This window comes from Diadema setosum, chromosome 11, assembly GCF_964275005.1.
Source record: "Diadema setosum chromosome 11, eeDiaSeto1, whole genome shotgun sequence".
Taxonomy (NCBI): Eukaryota; Metazoa; Echinodermata; class Echinoidea; order Diadematoida; family Diadematidae; genus Diadema; species Diadema setosum.
The window spans coordinates 14660961-14680566 of record NC_092695.1 but is presented as its reverse complement, the minus strand read 5'-3'; the positions used below and the strand labels follow the sequence as shown (position 1 = coordinate 14680566).

The window sequence follows — 19606 nt, the reverse complement described above, 5'->3', positions numbered from 1 at the left end:
TTGACGTTGTATCTCAGATCAGCAAAAGTTGTCGATTTCTACAGCCTAAATGCATTAGGATGCGTGCAGAAAATGCACAGAAATTGGTTAAGAAAAACATATAGCACTAATACTATAGTCTTATGAGCGGTTGAATTGGCAGAAATTGATGGAAAAAAAACTTTATGAACATCCCAGCTAGCAGACGGAGGTCAAAAAGACGTCTTAATTTGGTCGCAACTACATGGTCAAAGTTGTCGCAAGTCTGAAAATGACCAGGAAATGACGTGATTTCAACGTCTCTTTGAAACGAATTTATCACGTCATCTTATGGACCTCCTGATGTGTAACGTCAGTTTTCCGACATATTTATTACCTAATATTGGTGACATATTGATGACGTAAAATTTACGTCAATTTTGCGACGTAATTTTTACGTCATAAACACGTATTAATGACGCAATCTACATTGGTTTGCAACGTATTCATAGCGTTATTTAAATGACGTCTTAATACCGTAATATATACTTTGTTTTACAACGAATTTATGACGTCATATGAGCGACGTATTAACTGAAATTTTCTTCAGTTTTGCGACGTATTTATAACGTCATATCAGCGACGAACTAAAGACGTAAACTTCAAGTCAATTTTGTGACGTATTATTCACGTCGTGTTTACGACGCATAAGTGAAGTAAAATTTACGTTGCTTTGCAACGTATTTGTCACGTCATATTAATGACGTATTATAACGTGAAATTTAGGCTACATTATTTTGGGACGAATTTATGACGTTAAATTAGCGACATATGAACGTTATGTTCCCGTCAGTTTTGTGACGTCATATAATTAAGCCTACGAATTATAGTTTTATAGTTATATCAGTTTGCTTTGCAACGTGTTTATCACGTCATATTAATGACGTATTATAACGTTAAATTTACGTTGTTTTGCGACGTATCTATAACGTTGCATTAGCGACATATTAATGTTATGTTCACGTCAATTTTGCGACGTCTTTATGACGTCATTTTATTAGGCCTACGAATAGAGTTTTATAGAGTTATATCGGTTTGCTTTGCAACGTATTTATCACGTCATAGTAATGACGTTTTATAACGTTAAATTTACGTTGTTTTGCGATGTATTTATGACGTTATATTAACGACATATGAACGTTATGTTCACGTCAGTTTTGCGACGTCTTTATGACGTCATATAATTAGGCCTACGAATTATATTTTTGTAGAGTTATATCAGTTTGTTTTGCAACGTATTTATCACGTCAGAATGACGTATTATGACGTTGAATTTACGTTGTTTTGCGACGTATTTATGACGTCATATTAGTGACATATTAACGTTATGTTTACGTAAGTTTTTCGACGTCTCTATAACGTCATATAATTAGGTCTACTAATTATAGTTTTATAGAGTTATATCAGTTTGCTTTGCGACATACTGTCGTCAGAATGACGACATTTTCACGTCATCACTGTCGTCAGAAAGACGTCGAAACTGTCAACAATAAGACGAATTTTTGTTCAAATAGAAGATATAAAAATGACGTCATTATTTAGACTTCAGAAAGGCGCAATAATTGTTGTTTGTTTAACGTAAATAAGCAAAGAAAGCAGACATCATTTAGACGTCTTAAACTGACGTATTTCTGCTCAAATGGATGACGTCTAAAAGACGACATATTTGTGACATCTTTCTGACGTCTGGGTTGTTATACAAAGACGTTATAAGGACGTGTAAATTACTAATTTAAAGACGAGACTGACGTCAAAAAAAGTCTTTTAGACGAAAATAAACGAAGATACTGGACGTCATATAAACGTTTCAATCTGACGTCAATATGTTGTATTTTTGCTCAAATGGAAGTTGTCCAAAAGACGTCATTGGTGGTCATATAAGAGTCGTCTTAATGACGTGTAAATCACAATTCTAAAGACAAGATGTACGTGAGAACGTCATGAGCACGTCGTTTACACGTCAATTCATGACTTTTTAACGTATATTGGAAAAGAAAACAAGGAATACATCTGAAAGACGCCTTTTCTTCAAGAACAAGGGAAATGGACGTGATTTTGACGTCAAATTGAAGTCGTGGCCAGTTGGTTTATCAGTATTTCAGTTTAAGATCTAATAAAGCGCCTGTGAGCACCTCAAGGTACAATCACGAAAGCTAACCTACTCTACTCCTGTAAATGTCCTAAGCCTTATATCTACGTCTACCACCTATTCATATTATAGTTGCTATAGCATTGTTGTATCACGTTTAAGGGGAAAAATTTGTAATGCTTTATGACATGGTTACTAAACTATTAGGTCACAGCAGGCTCAATCTTGAAATATATAAATATGTGTTCATAAAACACGCTGAAATTTGAATAACAAACATTTTTAAACAATAGAGTGCACAATTTCTGACACTTTTATGATTATGACCAGAATGTTTACTTTTTCAGACGTGAACGACGACCAGCTGTGACCTCGCTTTCATTTTCTTTCAGAATAACTCTTGATTACGTTTTTTACGTTAGCATACACGAAACTTTGCAAGTAACGATATACTGCACACCTATCACACCCACACAAACACATAAACACACAAACACACAACACACATTGCACGCACTCGCACATACACACAAAGACACACACACAAAGTGCATGGAAATTGCAATCATTGCACTTTCAGGCGCCCGCCCTCGAGTTTTCGGTGCAAAGAAAACACACACACACACACACAAACACACATTGCAACATTGCTGATAGATTCCGCACTTTTGTCCAGGCTTGGTATGGAGCTATATACAGGACACCATAATATGATGGCTATCATCGTTTAAACGTATAGTGATATATCAGTTTCCTATAAATGCATATTATAAAAATGCGTAAGTAGCGTCTGTGACTCTGAACAGATGCTTGATGTTCCAACTTAATGAAAAGACCTTAAATTTGGCTAATATCCGGTAGATTAATTTTCTTTAGGTTATCCTTCACCATTAGAATAAATGAAATTAATTTGTGCCAAAAAACAACACATTATAAAACGATCGTCTCAAGTCGCTTCCACAAATGTGTATTACTCATGAACCCACCTGGGAATCTGATACCAATTAATGCCAGATAGATTGCTTGTGGTAGATGTATACGATGGTAATACGATTAGCAATCATGGTGATGATGATGATAAGATGATATCCAATTGTGAAATGATAGTAATGATGTTTATGGTCGATCCCACAGAACTATTTTCTGTGATCGATCCTTCAGTTTTATAATCTAATTGAAGCAATGATGGTAGTGATGATTGGTTGATATTAAAGGAAACCAAAACCCCAAAGAGTAATATGGATTGAGTGAACGCAGCAACATGAGTGAAAGTTTGAGGAAAATCCGACAATCGATGCAAAAATTATTCATTTTCATAGTTTTGGTGTTGTAATCACTGGATAAGGAGACTACTAGAGTCCATGACGTCATGTGTGGACAACAATGTAAAGAAAACATGAAGAGAATTCCACAAAGAAATCATTTTTCATGAAAATTACACATTACATCAACTGAACTGATACTGACATAAGTTATGTTAAAGGCAGTAATCATTCCCCCTACTTTCTGAAAGCAGTTTTTATAGTCAAATGTTCTTTCATTACGCAAGAAAAGTGAAAACATGTTTTATATTTTCTTTATGTTGTTGTCCACACATGATATCATGAACTCAAGTGTCCCCTTATCCAGTTGTACCAACATCAAAACGTTCCAAATTCATAACTTTTGCATCTTTTACAATTGTGCGATTTTCCTTTAACTGTCACTGATGTGTTTGACTAACGTTGCTGCTTTCACTCAATCCATATTTCTCTTTGGGTTTGGGTTTCCTTCACTGATGGTCGTTTTGGTAGAGGTAACGACGTACTTGATGAGGAAAACTATAGGGTTGGAAATGATAAAGTGAACATCAAAAAATATAGACCTATAAGATCAATTCAAACCGTACGTGATATTAGAGGAATTTTAAATGAAAATGAGTCGATGTTTGCTTTATAAATGCTGTTTCAAAATGCCTTTATAAAGCTGATTGAATTGATATATTAATATAGAGATTTTATCGATCGAAATCGATGATTACTCTCCCCAGCTTCTTTTCCCTCTCCCATCTTCATCTTGGATGTTAGTGCATGAGAATTTAATCATACATCTTGATCTACATGAACCTGTACTAAAAAGGAGCCTACACGCCTTTCTGAATCATTTTTTTTTTTTAAAGCACAATCATCGTGAGGTTGGAGAAGTATAAACCCAAATTAACCAAGTAGTGTATTCATGTTACCCAATATTAGACCTAATGCCCACTTCGAATCTGATTCTGCGTGGCTTAATAAACATGATCAATGTTAACAATAGCATGCATTGTCAATTTATATTCAAATATTCTGCAAATTGTTTTAATCGCATATATTCAACAATGTATTCCTTGTTACATATTATTGTTCTTATGTAATTTTTTGTATTGTGGAAACTTTGAATAAACTTGAAACTTGAAACTTGAATTGCTGCAGCTGTACGCCTGTATAGGCCTATATAATACTTAAATATCATAATTCATTTCAAGCTTATAAACAAGATATTGATGAAAACTTGGAGTTTGCATCTTAACAACAATTTGTACTCCATGACTGAATTTCTCTTTTCTAATGTTTTCATCGAGACGCTCAGCGCTTTATAAATGATATTTATTATTTTATTAACAACGCAAGTCTTGCGAGACAAAGGAAAAGTGTCAGCAGACGGCGAACAAAACCACAGGAATAAGTAGTGTAAGCAGACAGCAAAGGAGAACGCAATGCCGATGGCGAAATGAAAACACGTACACGCACACACACACACACACACACACACGCACACTCACACACACACACACACGCACACACACACACACACACACACACACACACACACACACACAAACCCGTTGTTATGACAGTTCACAAGGCGGCGTGCCATTCTCACATTCTAATCTGATTCTGTGGTTAGCAGACGACCATGGTACTGTATATAAGAAAGCAACACAAAACCAACTAGTACACTGATAGTCTTTGCTCAAGTGCCACAATTGGCAATTTCGACGCGTTAGGGTTACGGAAAAAAAAATCGCCCCCCGCTAGCGTTTTTTTTTTAAAGACGGCACAGATTGGGGCATGGCGCGTGTTAAACCTATGGGAAAAACGTTGGGTTAGGGTTTATGGTTAGGGTTAGGGTTAGGGTTAGGGTTAGGTTTAGGGATAGGGTCCCCGATAGATTTTTAGTTTCCCCAATCTGTGCAGTCTAAAAAAAACACGCCTACCCCCCCCCCCCCCCCCCCCAACACAGAACCCCACAACCACCACGAGCGACCACGACGAAGCTGGGAAGAGTCGACTTCCTATTGAAATACCTGAACTTGCTTTCTTTCCAAAGTTCAGCGTTCAAATCTATAAGATGGCATCTCTGAATTTTTTCAGAATACGTAGACTTTCGTTACTTGGCAAGATGATGTCAGCCAACAAAGCATATTTGGTGACGAATGGAAAACCCTCTTTAGTCCCGTATGTATTAAATCCGTGTTGGATCATATCAAACAGCGTGACTGCTTCTACAACTAAGTCTATGCTTGGCGTCGGATTAGACCTAACTGGTGCGGATCTGTGCAATTCCCAGAGGTTATTCTTCCATACCAGTGCAAACACGTCAGCCTGGGAATCAAAGAATAAAACTGTGTACCCACCTCAGAAACCAGGTGAACCAAGGCGACCTGCTGTAAGTAATTTTAAAACTAAATTTAAAGATAATAAAAAGTTTTGGTACATCAAAAGTGTCCTTGAATTTCCTTGTCTTAGTTTGTGTTTCAGGTTAAAGTACCTTTCATATAAATAACACTGTGAGACTTACTCGCCCCAAAGTGCTCTCATGTCTTAGTAATCATGCAATTAACTGCGATCAGCAGCCCCATACGCATAGCGACCAGCAGTCCCATACGCATAGCGACCAGCAGTCCCATACGCATAGTAGGGTTGGACCTACTACTAATCGACCGCCTAATGTTTATTTGCTTGATAAGAATATTTAACAAAAACTTGACCTACGTGATTGAGAAAATCCAGCTCTATCAAATGCCGTTGTTCCCTTGTCGATTCGAAGTTTCAGTGCAAAAATATCGCCTACGAACTTGCGTGGCCTCGTTTCAGCTCCCCGCGGTAAATCGCGTTTTTAGGATCGACCGCTGATTTTGCATTGACAATGCACGTAAACCGAGTTGTATTGAACACCGTGTTGTACGAAGCTTTTTAGAAGCCTTTTAGAAACTTCCATAGACATTACATTGTGCTGTCATTACGATTCGGTGAAAATATTCATTCGAAATTTTGTCCTTGATTAAAACCATTAATGAACAGTGAATTATCGCGTTTTCCCACACCATCCTAATCTACATTCAAAGCCAATCCATTTTTATGTGCTTTGCGCGCAGAGAAGTGCGTACTAAGAGTTCAGTGCGCGAATTATACGCGGTCGGTTTCAATAAGGGTGGTCGATATGTAGTAGGGCTACCATACATGTATAGCGTAATCGGGCTTCGCATTGTAGCATTCAGGATCATGACAGATTTAGTATCGCAGGGTAAATGTCAACTTAAAATCCCATAAATTCTTCAATTTGAAGACTTATCAATTAAGTTGAAGTATTGAAAACAGGCTTCGGGCAACGTTTGGTTCTGCCTATGTCTCTAGTCCCTTTCTGTTCGAATTGATGACTGAATGTGACTCGGTCGACAGGACCTTAGGAGAGCTACATACAGTACACTGAATACTACAGCCAGTGCATGCGAACACATCACATGCACACAAATTTCAAATCCATGAACGGATAAGATGTTTGTGTGCGCATGCGCTGGCCATGGTATCCAGTGTATGTAGCTCTCCCAAGGTCCTCTCGACCGAGTCACATTCAGTCATCAATTCGAACAGAAAGGGACTATTGGCAGAACCAAACGTTGATCGAAGCCTGTTTTCAATACTTCAACTTAATTGGTAAGTCTTCAAATCGAAGAAATTTTTGGATTTTAAGTTGACATTTACCCGCGATACTAATTCTGTCATGATCCTGAATGCTACAATGCGAAGCCCCATTACGCTATGCGTATGGGGCTGCTGGTCGCAGTTAGCTATGCGTACAATGGGCTGCACGCTGCTGGTCGCAGTCAGTGGTTTCGTACAGTATTTATCGACGCTGTACAGCGTCGGCTCTGGTACGAAACCATTATTGCATGATTACTAAGACATGAGACTCGAGAGCACTTTGGGGCGAGTAATTCTCACAGACAACATACTTTAACCTGAAACACAAACCAAGACAAGGAAATTCAGGGAAGCTTTTGAGGTACCAAAACTTTTTATTATCTTTAAAGTTTTATTTAGACTCTAGTACTAATTCGGAACAATTCGAGGGGGTGATTTGGCAAATTAAATTGCATTGGCTCCAGCTCTTTCAGGAGTAGGCCTAAATTTAGTGCGTCGCGTCTACTGCCACCCTAACCCTGGGCGCTCCTTGTACACGGTTTATATACTGATCGGCGTTCGGGCTGTGTTTCGCAGCACGTGCAGTTACTGCCACCCTATAAAACCCTGAGCCTGAGGCACTCCTCTAAGGCTCGCCTCTACTAGTACAGGGAAACCTAATGAGGTTGGTGGGACCACCATTTTTTCCTCGTTATAACTGGTTCCTTCATTATAAACATATGCACATTTCTACTATTTTAATATGTGCACATGAAAATGGGACCAGTAGAATCTCCTCGTTATAAGGGTATCTCGCTGTATACAGCTTTACAGGAGGACTGTTAAGTATATATGCTTTCACAAGTTTCAAATTCAAGCTGGTTGCAGTTACTAGTAGTTTTACTGCTACCCTAACTAGAGTTCTAACTATGATGCACAGGCACAGGCACAGCACAGCCCTGTCACTGTACACATGTCATGCCCATGGTAAAATTTACACACAAGTGTCGCACGGTGCGGTGTCTGGTTGGGCTACTTTTGTACTGAGTATGATGGGGGGTTGTGTTTCCGGACACTTAAGTTCGCGCGTGAAAACTTACCTATTTTACATAGAATATGCACCCTTTACCTCAAAGACTTGATATAGACTCCTCATATACTAGACAACATACTCTGAAAACGGCGTGAGAATTAACCTGCTAAATCATTGGATTTCCCCTTCAAAGTGACTCTACAAAAAACAAATCACACACTAACAGATCTGCAATGTTGCATTTTATACAAGGACATGGAAGCCTTTGAAGAAAGACACATGAAAGAACTACAAACAATCATCCGCACAAGGAGCTTCCAGGGACAGGGCATGAACATAGATCTATCGTGGCTCACGAACTACACTTTTTACAAGTAGCTGCACCGCTTACTGTTGTATGTTCCCCCGTTACCCCACTGCAATGGGTCTTATCACTATAATTGAGTAATATAATGCTGAATATACAAAAACACGCTCTCTTTTTACTTGGAACCAGTTTTGTTTTCACTCCGAGACGTATTGTGACGTATCTGTTTAATTACAAATAATTGATTTTTCACGTTTCATAGTCATGCTAGTCTCAGATTATTAAAAGATTATCTATTCACCAGAATTTGGAAGTTAATGTATATATATGCGGAAGTTTGAAAGGAACAATAAACTCCTTGTACAAATTTTACATTGCCATCACAGCGTGACGATTCAGTTTGATTTATTAAAAAATTGAATGTTTATATTAATCATGATAATTTCAGATTATGTAAAGATTATCTATACACTAGAATTAAGGCTGATTTATGTGTATGTTGAATTTTGTAAGGAATAATGTACTGCTTCGTCCTCAGAGGAATTACTTCTGTATCAGTCGTGCCAAGTTTTTTTTTTTATGTACATGCTTTATACTCATTGTCATTTCATTATGACGTAACATTGCACTGTTGCCAGTATGCGCGCTGGGTGCTAGGATGCCTAGCATTGATGCGTTAAAGCGTGCATCCTTGGTAACACGGTTGCAATATATTGTTATGGCTTAATTTTGTTATTGTTCTCTCAGTATCAACACTTGAGAAAGGGCGGCGAGACGCTCAAAAATTTGTGTGCAGAAATAAACCGTTGGTGAATACAGCATGAACTTTGTTCCAGTTTTGTTACTTATCTTTTTATCTTGCCAACACGTGGACAACCTAATCAAATTTATCAAAATTCAGGATAAGCCCAAATATTTTGTTTGTTTTGCTTGTGTGTGAATAATGTACAAGATATTTGACCAAATCATGGGTGGTTTGCTTTACCGTTTATCCTTAAATCTTCTCCAAATTGTATGGTGTTTCCAAAATAAGCTTACCAGTATACACATCAATTAACTTGTACTACATGTACTACTATGCACATGCAAGTTCTAATAAAGGTCAGAGAGGAAAATCTTCCTGCAACAGTGATAGCTTACAGTCTGTGTTTGTTATAACAGGGTACAGTGTTGGACAGTAACTTATCTTAACATTAAATCAATGTTTCAAAGGTGAGTTGAAACTTGACAGTCTTAGCTGTAATGTACCTTTATATTACTGTACATACATTGTATATGATCTAGCTGGATGTCTGATGAGTATTCATATATGGTATTATATAGGACCTGCAAAGTGCAATATTGTTCATTTGATAATCTGGGTAGTTCCCCCATGCAAACACTCATCGCATCCATGTTTTCACTAAAGTAAAACATAGTGGCCAACCAACATTTTTAAAAAAATATCATTGAACTCTGTTTCACTGGAATAACACATAAAGATGTATTTTTGTGGCATGTTTTCTTACTTGCATGTAGGTACAATGTATGTTTCTCGCCTTTCAATCATTAGGAAGTACATTATGCCAGAAGAGATATCAAATACAGCCAGAGAAAGATGTGGTACATCACCACCTTTGTGAGTATATATGTTCATGATGTCTGTAAATTCATTCTCGATATTCTGATGTTGCACTATTCATTAACCCACTGAGGACGGACTGGTTTTGCTACATCACACATTTCCAATAGACCTTTCCCCAAGTATACTCTGGACTTGTCCTCAATGGGTTAAAACTAGCTACATGTAAATCTGTGATTTTATATGCGTGAATTTTTGTACTTGCTTGAATGCTACATTTTGTTGCAAGTTGTTGAATCAGTTAGATTGAGCTAGGAGGAAATGAATGTAAAAAGTAGCAATATTATGTAATGTATAGAAAGGAATCAATCACGCTCATCTATGAATCTGGATGAATTTATGAGAGAGCATTTCAGTTTGATAATGGTGAGCTTGAGGTCAGGTGTAAAACTGCTGTATTTAACCTAAGAATCATTTTACATGATTTGATGCATTTCAGCCTAATTTATGTATGCGGTTCATAATAAGTTTACACGTAAATGAATTTCATTAGTTTCGAAATGCATGTCGGTGCAAATGACAGTTGTTTCAGTTTGTTGATTGCCTTTCATTTTTCTCATAAATGCAACAAATTGAAAGCTGGGTGTAGCATTTTGCACTTATGATGAGCCATAAAACATCACGTTCTTGTGAATATTTTTATTGCTGTCTTGTTTTTTCTTTCCCCAGATTAAGGGAATGATGATCGATGATGCACTTAACCAGCTTGAACATGTGAACAAGAAAGGAGCAAAGATAGCAAGAGAGGTTGGATTGTTATCCCTCAAATTTTCAGGATATCACATACATTGTACCATCATTATTCATGTTGTGTTTTTGAGTACCTTCATAAATGATGCTATTCAATGATTTAGTTCATACCATGATACTTGTACCGCATGTACCCCCCCCCCCAAAAAAAAAGAAAAAAGAAAAAAAGAAAAAGAAAACGGAATTCTCCGCTGTGATAAATTTAAAATAGTGAATCTATCCAAATGAAATTTCCGGGTATGAAACTATAACTTATTGCCCACATCTTCAAGAAAACCCCATCCCATTTGCTTCAGTGGTCAAAGAGAAATGAAGAGTTTTGTAGAGCACGTCAGGAATCCCTTAGCTTCCCTCCAAGTTTTGTCCATTGTGTTCACACGTTAATATGCAGTTCCAAGATCATCCAAGTGCTAAACTTGAAATAATCAAACCCATGACATGCTTAACAATCCACATTTCTGTGTGACCACTTAACCAAATTGAATGGGGTTTTCTGCAAAACAGAGCTAAGATGTTATATTTCAAGACCCTGCAGTAGCGTTAAGACAATAAGCCAGTTCGGAGTTCCACTTTGCGCATGAGCAGAAACAAGGTCATTCGGACCAACAGGCATGTTGGTTTTTAAATTTACTGGGATAAGCATCTGTCATGTAATGATTATTCATGTAATCCTTATAAATGCCGCTTGCCAGCACATCCACCTGACAGCAAAAGTGGTATTTGTCAATATCAATAGAAAGAGATTGTCAATACATCCAATGCAAAATAATGAAATGGATGCTTTCTCAAGTGTGAATTGACAGATCATTCTGCTCATTTGGTCTACGCAAGTTTATTCTTTGTTTGAACGGGATTGATGAATCCCATAAATTGTTACGTAAAGCTTATGCATTATGTCGCTCTGAAAACGAGTGAAGTGCCCCTAACCAACTGAGAAAAAAGAAAGGTCATTCGTACCAATGTGCCCATGAGCTAACTCCAAACTGGCTTATTTAATCATATTGAAAGTTATCAATGTGAAAATCTGATTGTACATGGTTTTTTTTTTTTTTTTTTGGGGGGGGGGGGGGGGGTGAGGGGCATACTGCAGATTACAGGTACATTACTTTAACTTCACTTTAATACCTTGAATCAGGAATATGACTAGCCACGTATATCATATAATAATGTGACCTGCTACAACAAAAGGATCCAAAAGTCGGGGGAAGTTGATTTTCTAAAACATGACATTAGCATTATTCCCTCGCTCTTCCACTTTCATTTCATATGTCCATGTAGCATCGTGTTAGTTAAAATCTGGTCCTAAAAGACAAATTAATGCAATTAGCTTGACCAAAATTTAATATAATATGCATAATTACTAGATTAGTCAGATAGCTAAATATCTTAACTCTCCTTTCCACAGTTTTACTTTTACAAGAAAATTACACAATGTGTCACTATGCTACGCGGTGTCCACCAAATGTAACAAAAAAGGACACCGCATAGCATTGTGATACATTCTGTAATTTTCTTTTAAAATTAAAACTGTGTACAGGAAATTTGAGATATTTAGCTATCTCATTCATATCTTGTAAATGCATATTGCATCAAATTTTGGTCAAGCTAATTGGCATAATTTGTCTCTCAGGACCAAATTTTAAAATATCACGATGCTACATGGACACGTCACGATGCTACAGGACACTGTTACATATTGTTTAATAACTTCATCAAAATTGAGTCTGAATGGCACAAAATTTCCAGGAGAATGTGTGGCCTCAATGCAAATGTAAAGCCAACAAACAATAAATGTATAGCATAATGAATATTGAGTTATGCTGAAATATATTTTTTAAATATCACGATGCTACATGGACACTGCCCCAACTTTATGGAATTACCCATATACACGTAGGTCTGTACAGTTTTGTACTGTATAAATGTATTTTGTTAATATACAATTGAAAAAACCCCCATATATATATATATATATATATATATACACACATATATGTATATATATATATATATATACACACATATATGTATATATATATATATATATACACACATATATGTATATATATATATATATATATATATATACACACATACATACATGTATGTACGTATGTATATGTGATAAAAACCTAAAATGGCATTCTAGACTAAAAACGCTTTTATCCTGGCGAGGAATGCGCATGATATAGAAACAAGACACCAAGCAGGTTAGTCATCGCTTTCTTCATCAGCGGCCAGGATGCGATGTGCTGTTAGATTAAAATTCGTTTCTGAAGCAGACATACACACTAGGGTATATGTCTGCTCGTGGTCGGACGGATTTCAAAACTAACCTGCTTGTGATGGAATGCGTCTAGTCTGGTAGTTGCTGACACAGTGCATGGTAACCGCGCAGTGCCTGTGCGCGTTTAGGCGTAGCAACAACGCATCCATGGACTGGTTCCCTCCACGAAGAGCCAAAGATGAAATACATGTATATATATGTATGTATGTATATATGTGTCTATATATTGTGACCCGCTACAACAAAACGATCCTAAAATCGCTGACGGCTGAGCTGAGAAAATCGAGATTGAAGTTGCAGCATCAAAATTGGTCAAAGCAGTCGGATTTCTGTTTTTGGCATAATTTTGTAGTCTCATGTTTTGTCTATCATCTGCCGAAATTTCGAAGCTAAATGATCAAAGGAAAGCCAAGAAATCAGCGTTTTTCTGGCCCATGATTTTCCGACTTTCAATGTAAGAGAAACGTGTCCGAAGATTTGGATTTAGCGCCATAGCTAGACTCCGCCCCTAGCAACGAGGGAGTGATCTTATTGGTCAGTGCATCCTGATAACTGATTGGTCGTGTGTAGACCGCTGGCGCTAAGCTTGAATGAATATCGCGGAGGTCGCTAGAAGCATGCCTTCTATTGTAAAGTGGTAAAAACTGATAGCGTCGGAAGGAAAACTTTGAAGGCGTTTTTCTCGAAACTCTGATTTCCTCAACCACTTGACATGCGCTGATAAAATCATTGATATCTCCGCAACCGAGTACTTTTATGAGTTGTGCTATATATGAAATAAAAGTAGCAGAGTAAGGGAATAATGTCATGCCATTTTCATAAAATTGTCTTCCCCTGACTTTCGGATCCTTTTGTTATATATATATATATATATATATCTATATACATATATATATATATATATATATATATATATACATACATATATATATACATATACATATACATATACATATACATACATACATACATATATATATATATATATCATATATCTGTACAGTACATGGTATATATGCATAGTGCAGGGCTGCCAACATTGGAAACTAGTTGAGAGTGAGACTCCCAGAGGCCAATGCTATAATTTAGGAGTCAAGAGATCAATAGAAGTGCATGCAAATGAAATAAAGTTTGAGAGTGAGAAAGGACCAAAATGAGTGAGTCTCACTCTCAATGAGTGAGAGTTGGCAGCCCTGATAGTGTATATTCATGTGCTGTATGTACATGTGGTAGGTATGGGGGTATTACGTGTAGACATACAGTATATTTGCATTGGATGTACAATCATTCTGATCTGTTGAAGTATTTGTCATCAAGTATGAAAAGATGTGTAACACCCACACATGCTTGATCTTGGTATAATTGTTTGTCTGGGAATAGCTGAGCAATGTTGGCATTTGCTTTGAGTGAAATATGGCCAAAAAAAAAAAAATAAGTATAGATGGGACTGAGGATTACCCATCAAGATAACCAAACTTCAAGTTATTTCACCTTACTCATAAAGTGTTAATAAGAGGAAATAACAAGGAATATTTTTACTTCTGTTTTGCCTCAAGATAAGTAATATTCAGCTAATCTGATGTTGAGGTAGCAGGTAAACGAGGTTGACTGTAATTTAAACTGTGTTTATCATAAATGAGATGTGTGCACTTTCACACTCACACACAATGCATCAATATTTATCATGCTTCTGTTCTGCAGTCGTTCTGTCACTGTCATTCAGTTTCCTTATTGTGGACTATAAGTGTCTTTCAGTGATAGCAAAATTGAAATTACTTTAGACACATATTTGATGTTTTGAGCAAAGACCACTCAATGGGGACTTTTTACAATCAGTTGAGAATGCTTTCTTCTTGAGTAGGTATTATTAAAGAAATATATGACCAAAATTTATTTTAGCCCAATGTAATCATATTGTGTTAAGAAATACATGCCAAAAAGTGATGACCATGAAATATTGACTTCTGCAAGTCCTGAATTATCTATTCCAAGGGTATTTTCTTGCCTTATTGCAAACTTGATTTCTCAAAACATCACTGGTGCTTTGCAATATTCTGTGCAGGGTGATGATGTTGTGAGAGTGTGTAAGTAGAAGTCAGGAGAGGATGGTCACATTCTTCTTATTTTCCAACAGGTTTTATTAGAAGCACAAGAGGTGGCTGTGAAAAATCACAATGTGGAATTCAAGTCAAACCTTCATATAGGTACGAGTCTACTTTCTAAGTACAGCTGTAATGTTGATATTGTAAAGTTTTTAATAATGGAGGAAGATCTTGGAAAATATCAAAGAATTTAGGAATATGGTATCACCCTATTTTTAGCTCACTCAAGTCTTTGGATCTGGTGAGCATTGTGTGTTCGTTCTGTCTTCCCCGTGACGTTATTAGCTCACCTGAGCAGAAGGATCAAGTGAGATATTGTTATCACTCCTTGTCTGGTGTCTGGCAGGCAAAACCTTTTACATTTTCATCTTCTCCTGGCAAGCCCCATGATGGACTTTTCACCAAACTTGGCAGGTAGCATCCCTAGTGGGATAGGATCTCAATATATTCAAATACGTGTCATTGCCCCACCCCGCCCCCAGGGGCCCATACCCCATAAAATTAAGGAATCTCTATGAAAAAAAAAAATCTTCTCTAGAACCAGAAGCGATGGAGCTAAATAATACTATCAGTAAGTACATTGATGACTGTAGTTGTTCATGGCAGATCCAGGGGTGCCCCCCCCCCCCAGGGGGTCAGGGGGTCCAAATTTGCTGAATGCTGAAATTACAGTTTCTCCCATACCTTGAAAATTACTCAGTGCATACACTTAATGAAACTACATATTTATGCATGTATATACTGCACAGTGATTCTGTAAAGGAAAGACTTGGGCCGTGGGGTCAAAGGTTTAATGATAATGTTAAAGTGCCACTAGTTTTCCCATATTTTGAAAAAAATTTTGAAGCATTGTCATGAAAATCAAATATTACCAGTTACTGATCAATTGAAGAAAGATGTGAGCCATGGAGTCAGAAGTGAAAAAGTGAAAATGCTCAAATCCTGAATACATGGCCCTTTGAAACAATTTAGCCATCCAAATTAAATCTGGTTCAAGGAATGTACATACACTAAACACATTTTGGGCTGTGCCATCACACTTTCAAATATATCATTTCAGTTTTAACCAATCATGTGAAACTGTCGTCTCACACTGTGATGTACTACAGACCTATGGGAGAATAATGCGATAATGGTGGAAGAATATCAATCACCATAGCGACATTTCTGGATTGTTTTTGTTTTTTACCCAGAAACTCTTACACATCAACCAAAAATGTCATTACTTCATGAGTAAATGATGTGCATCTTTACTTTTCTACCCAGCGGATGCTTTTGTTGGGAAGGGAAAGTATCAACATGCCATTCGCTACCATGCCAAGGGGCGGGCCAGTATCCTGGACTTGGTCTATTGCCATCTCTTTATCAAGCTGAAGGAGGGGCCACCACCAGAGAAGCCGACATTCACGGGTTATGACCAGGCCAGACACTTCTTGGTGTCAAAGAGGAGCAGGACCATCATTCATGGGCTTTGATGTGACCCTCCTGGATGTGTAGTGCTACAACAAACTGCTGAAAACTGCACCTGTGTGTGCATGCATTACACATGCTCAGTGTACTGTGAACTGCATTCTATCAGTTTATATGCTTTCCCCTTCTCACGCAGGTATGTCTGCCAGGAAGTACATGACCCTTCATTTTCGTTCTGATGAAGCTAATTGATCTTGACCACTGACCATTGATTGACTTTAGACCCTTTTTTCAAAAAATATTTCAATCTGTCCATGACACTTGCAAACATTTCAGCGAGACTTATAAATACATGTGCCGATTGGATTTTATGGCCAGAAAGGACATTTGACCAAAGTTTTGGTGACTGTTGACCTTTGTGCTTTGACATTTCAGCACATTGCTTGTTCATGTCCATCCTTCTTATTAAGTAGTATTTAAGATGGACACTAGTAGCTGAAATTATGCCTGGAAAATTTAATTTTAAAGCAAAGTAGAGTGACCTTTGACCTATCATCACTATCATTTTCATGGAAATTATTGTCAATTTATTTCTGTTTTGTCCACCAACTTTGAATACAGTGATGTATCACCATTTCTGGCTACAATAATGGCTAGATATAGTATTTTTTAAAAGTACACCCAGATATTTCACCAGTATTATTTCATGGAAATTTCTTTTTCTTTGTATAGTGGAAACTTGATATTAAGTGATCTGATATAACAAAATACCTGATGTAAAAAACCAATTTCTCCAGTTCCAGTGAATTTATTTCTTTTGTTTTGTAATTGTTTATTGACTACTGGTATGACAAAATATCTGATATAGAGAACAAATTGTCTTGGTCCCAAGGATCTCGTTACACCGAGTTTCCACTGTACCCATCTCAACAGAGACTGTGGATATTCCTTGATTTAGTTACAGCTTATAATTGTCATTTTTAGCCAAAGTTCAGTGACCTTTGACCTTGAGGGATTTTGCCCCAAATCCTATCAGTGCATTGACACATCATGTAGCATATCTGGACCAGGTAACAATAAAATTTGTGGCGGCCTTGTAAACCTTACAGTAATCTTTTACCAGGTCAAACGTCACCCTGACTGGATGAACATTTGTCGTCATCCTCATTCCCGTCATAGCTTGGTAGTTACTTGGCAATGGATATATTATTTGAACTTTGTGCATTGTATGATTTGTCATTCTATTTTCAAAAAAAAAAAAAATAATTTTGCAATGCTACCCCCAATGTTCCAACCATTACAGGCCACTGTGCCACATTTCCTGTGTGCATTCTGCTGCATGCACTTTATGATATTTTTTTTTCAACTTTACCATGGCAGTGTACTAGCATCATGGAAAACTGTCAATCAGCTTATATTTCTGGTGACAGTGCCCTTTATATTCTGCCTGTCATTCACAGATGAATAATGTCACAAGTGCTCTGACTCCCAGGTAGGCAACATCAAGTGTATCTGAATAGTGATTACATGCTAAATGGTGTTCTGCTGGATAGTATGCATACTTGAGGGGCAAGGTTGTGAAGCCTGTTTACTTGAATTCTCATGAGGACCATAATGTACCTAACTGCAGCATGTAGTTATTGTATAGTGTCAATGCATGCAGATTTCTTGTTGTGACAACGCGTAAAAATAAACATGTGCTTGCAAATCAACTGCAATGACAATAAAGAAAGAGATGATTCATCATGTTAAAAAAGCAAATCCCATTTGTTGTATTGGCACATTAACTGTAAATGACTTTTTTTTTTTTTTTTTTTTAAATCCATGAGGCCAAAATTGGCTGAAAAAGTTTGCAATGACAGTGTTTGTTGTGACTTTTCTGGTATGGATTTCAAAGATATTTGAAAATGAACATTAACATGTACATGTACTTCCTTTTATAGGAGACTCATTATGATTGTGTCCATTATAATGAGAGTACTCTGTATTTCAGGACTTTATGATTATATAAGAAAGAAAGAAAGGAAGAATCAAAACACTTTGTCAAGGTCTCCCAGCACTGGAACATGAAGGAAATGATGCTATTCAAAACGGAATGGAAGGCCTCCCTATGTGATGAGATGCTCAGGACAGTGAGATTTCTCTTGTTAAACAGGAGTCTAATAATTTAAGGATGCCCGTATGTGACTCTGTTAATGTAAGCATGTTTCAATACAAACTATTGCTACGTACAGTTTGAAGCCTCACATACAGTTGTATTGAGCCCCAGATGAGAAAGTTGTCATGTTAGCTTGGTTGTGTCAAGCAGAGTCTGTTGAATATTGTGAACATGTTTGTTTGAAAACTCAGTTAACTATGCAACCTGTCATGAGTTGTTAGTAACACTATGGTTAGGTGATGCCATGAAGTAGGGAGTGTGCTGTGTGAACCAAAGGAGCTTGCGTTTTGGAGTAGACTGACATCTTAGATGGAATTTGAGGAGAATGATCCAGTTGATTCCAGCAAGAAGTTTTTTTACAGCAAAAATGGAGTCCATTATCGAGTACATGGCACAGCAAGTGGTATCTCTCTGCTTCTTCTTCTTCTTCTTTATGACAATTCTCAGTATTAACCAATGCACAAAACATCATTGCTGAGCCCTGTCAAAGATGCACTGTGGGATAAATAGGTGGCATTGTCACTGCCAGCTGTCTAGTGCTCATCTTCCTTCACACCCTATGCAATGGAATCAATGTGTGCATTTGCAAACATTTTTTGTTAATTAGGTGATACGCTAACGGCGTATCACCTATTGTGTTTGCTCAAAATTCCCATTTCTTTCTGACGAATTTTGTGAACAAAATATCTCAATAATGACTTGACCAATTCACATAAAATTTTCAGTCATCATATCTCATGACAATATCTCAGTACAGCAACATTTTCATGACGATAACTTATCTGTGATGTCATCTAGGCACCATTTTGTGATTTTCAATGATCGTTCATAACTTCATAACTAAATGCCATTTCTTTACCATTTTCGGTAGACATAAAGTTCAAGTCACATCTCATCGTCCTGTACTAT

At 37.1% G+C, this 19606-nt stretch overlaps 1 protein-coding gene across 1 annotated transcript; it reads left to right on the top strand.

The window, feature by feature from the left end:
• The first annotated feature begins 5380 nt into the window (after nt 1–5380).
• LOC140234598 (large ribosomal subunit protein uL22m-like) lies at nt 5381–19193 on the top strand. The gene is made up of 5 exons (XM_072314625.1): nt 5381–5794; nt 9922–9987; nt 10660–10737; nt 15162–15231; nt 16396–19193. The coding sequence occupies exons 1-5, from the start codon at nt 5477–5479 to the stop codon at nt 16602–16604; spliced, it is 741 nt and encodes a 246-aa protein (XP_072170726.1). The 5' UTR covers nt 5381–5476; the 3' UTR covers nt 16605–19193.
• Nucleotides 19194–19606: the final 413 nt, after the last annotated feature.

Bases quoted from the DNA above. Each gene is read 5' to 3' on its own strand.
- LOC140234598 (XM_072314625.1), top strand. From the start codon at position 5,477: ATGGCATCTCTGAATTTTTTCAGAATACGTAGACTTTCGTTACTTGGC. The intron at 9,988-10,659 runs GTGAGTATATAT...TTCTTTCCCCAG, and splicing joins TGTGGTACATCACCACCTTT to ATTAAGGGAATGATGATCGA. The intron at 10,738-15,161 runs GTTGGATTGTTA...ATTTTCCAACAG, and splicing joins GAGCAAAGATAGCAAGAGAG to GTTTTATTAGAAGCACAAGA.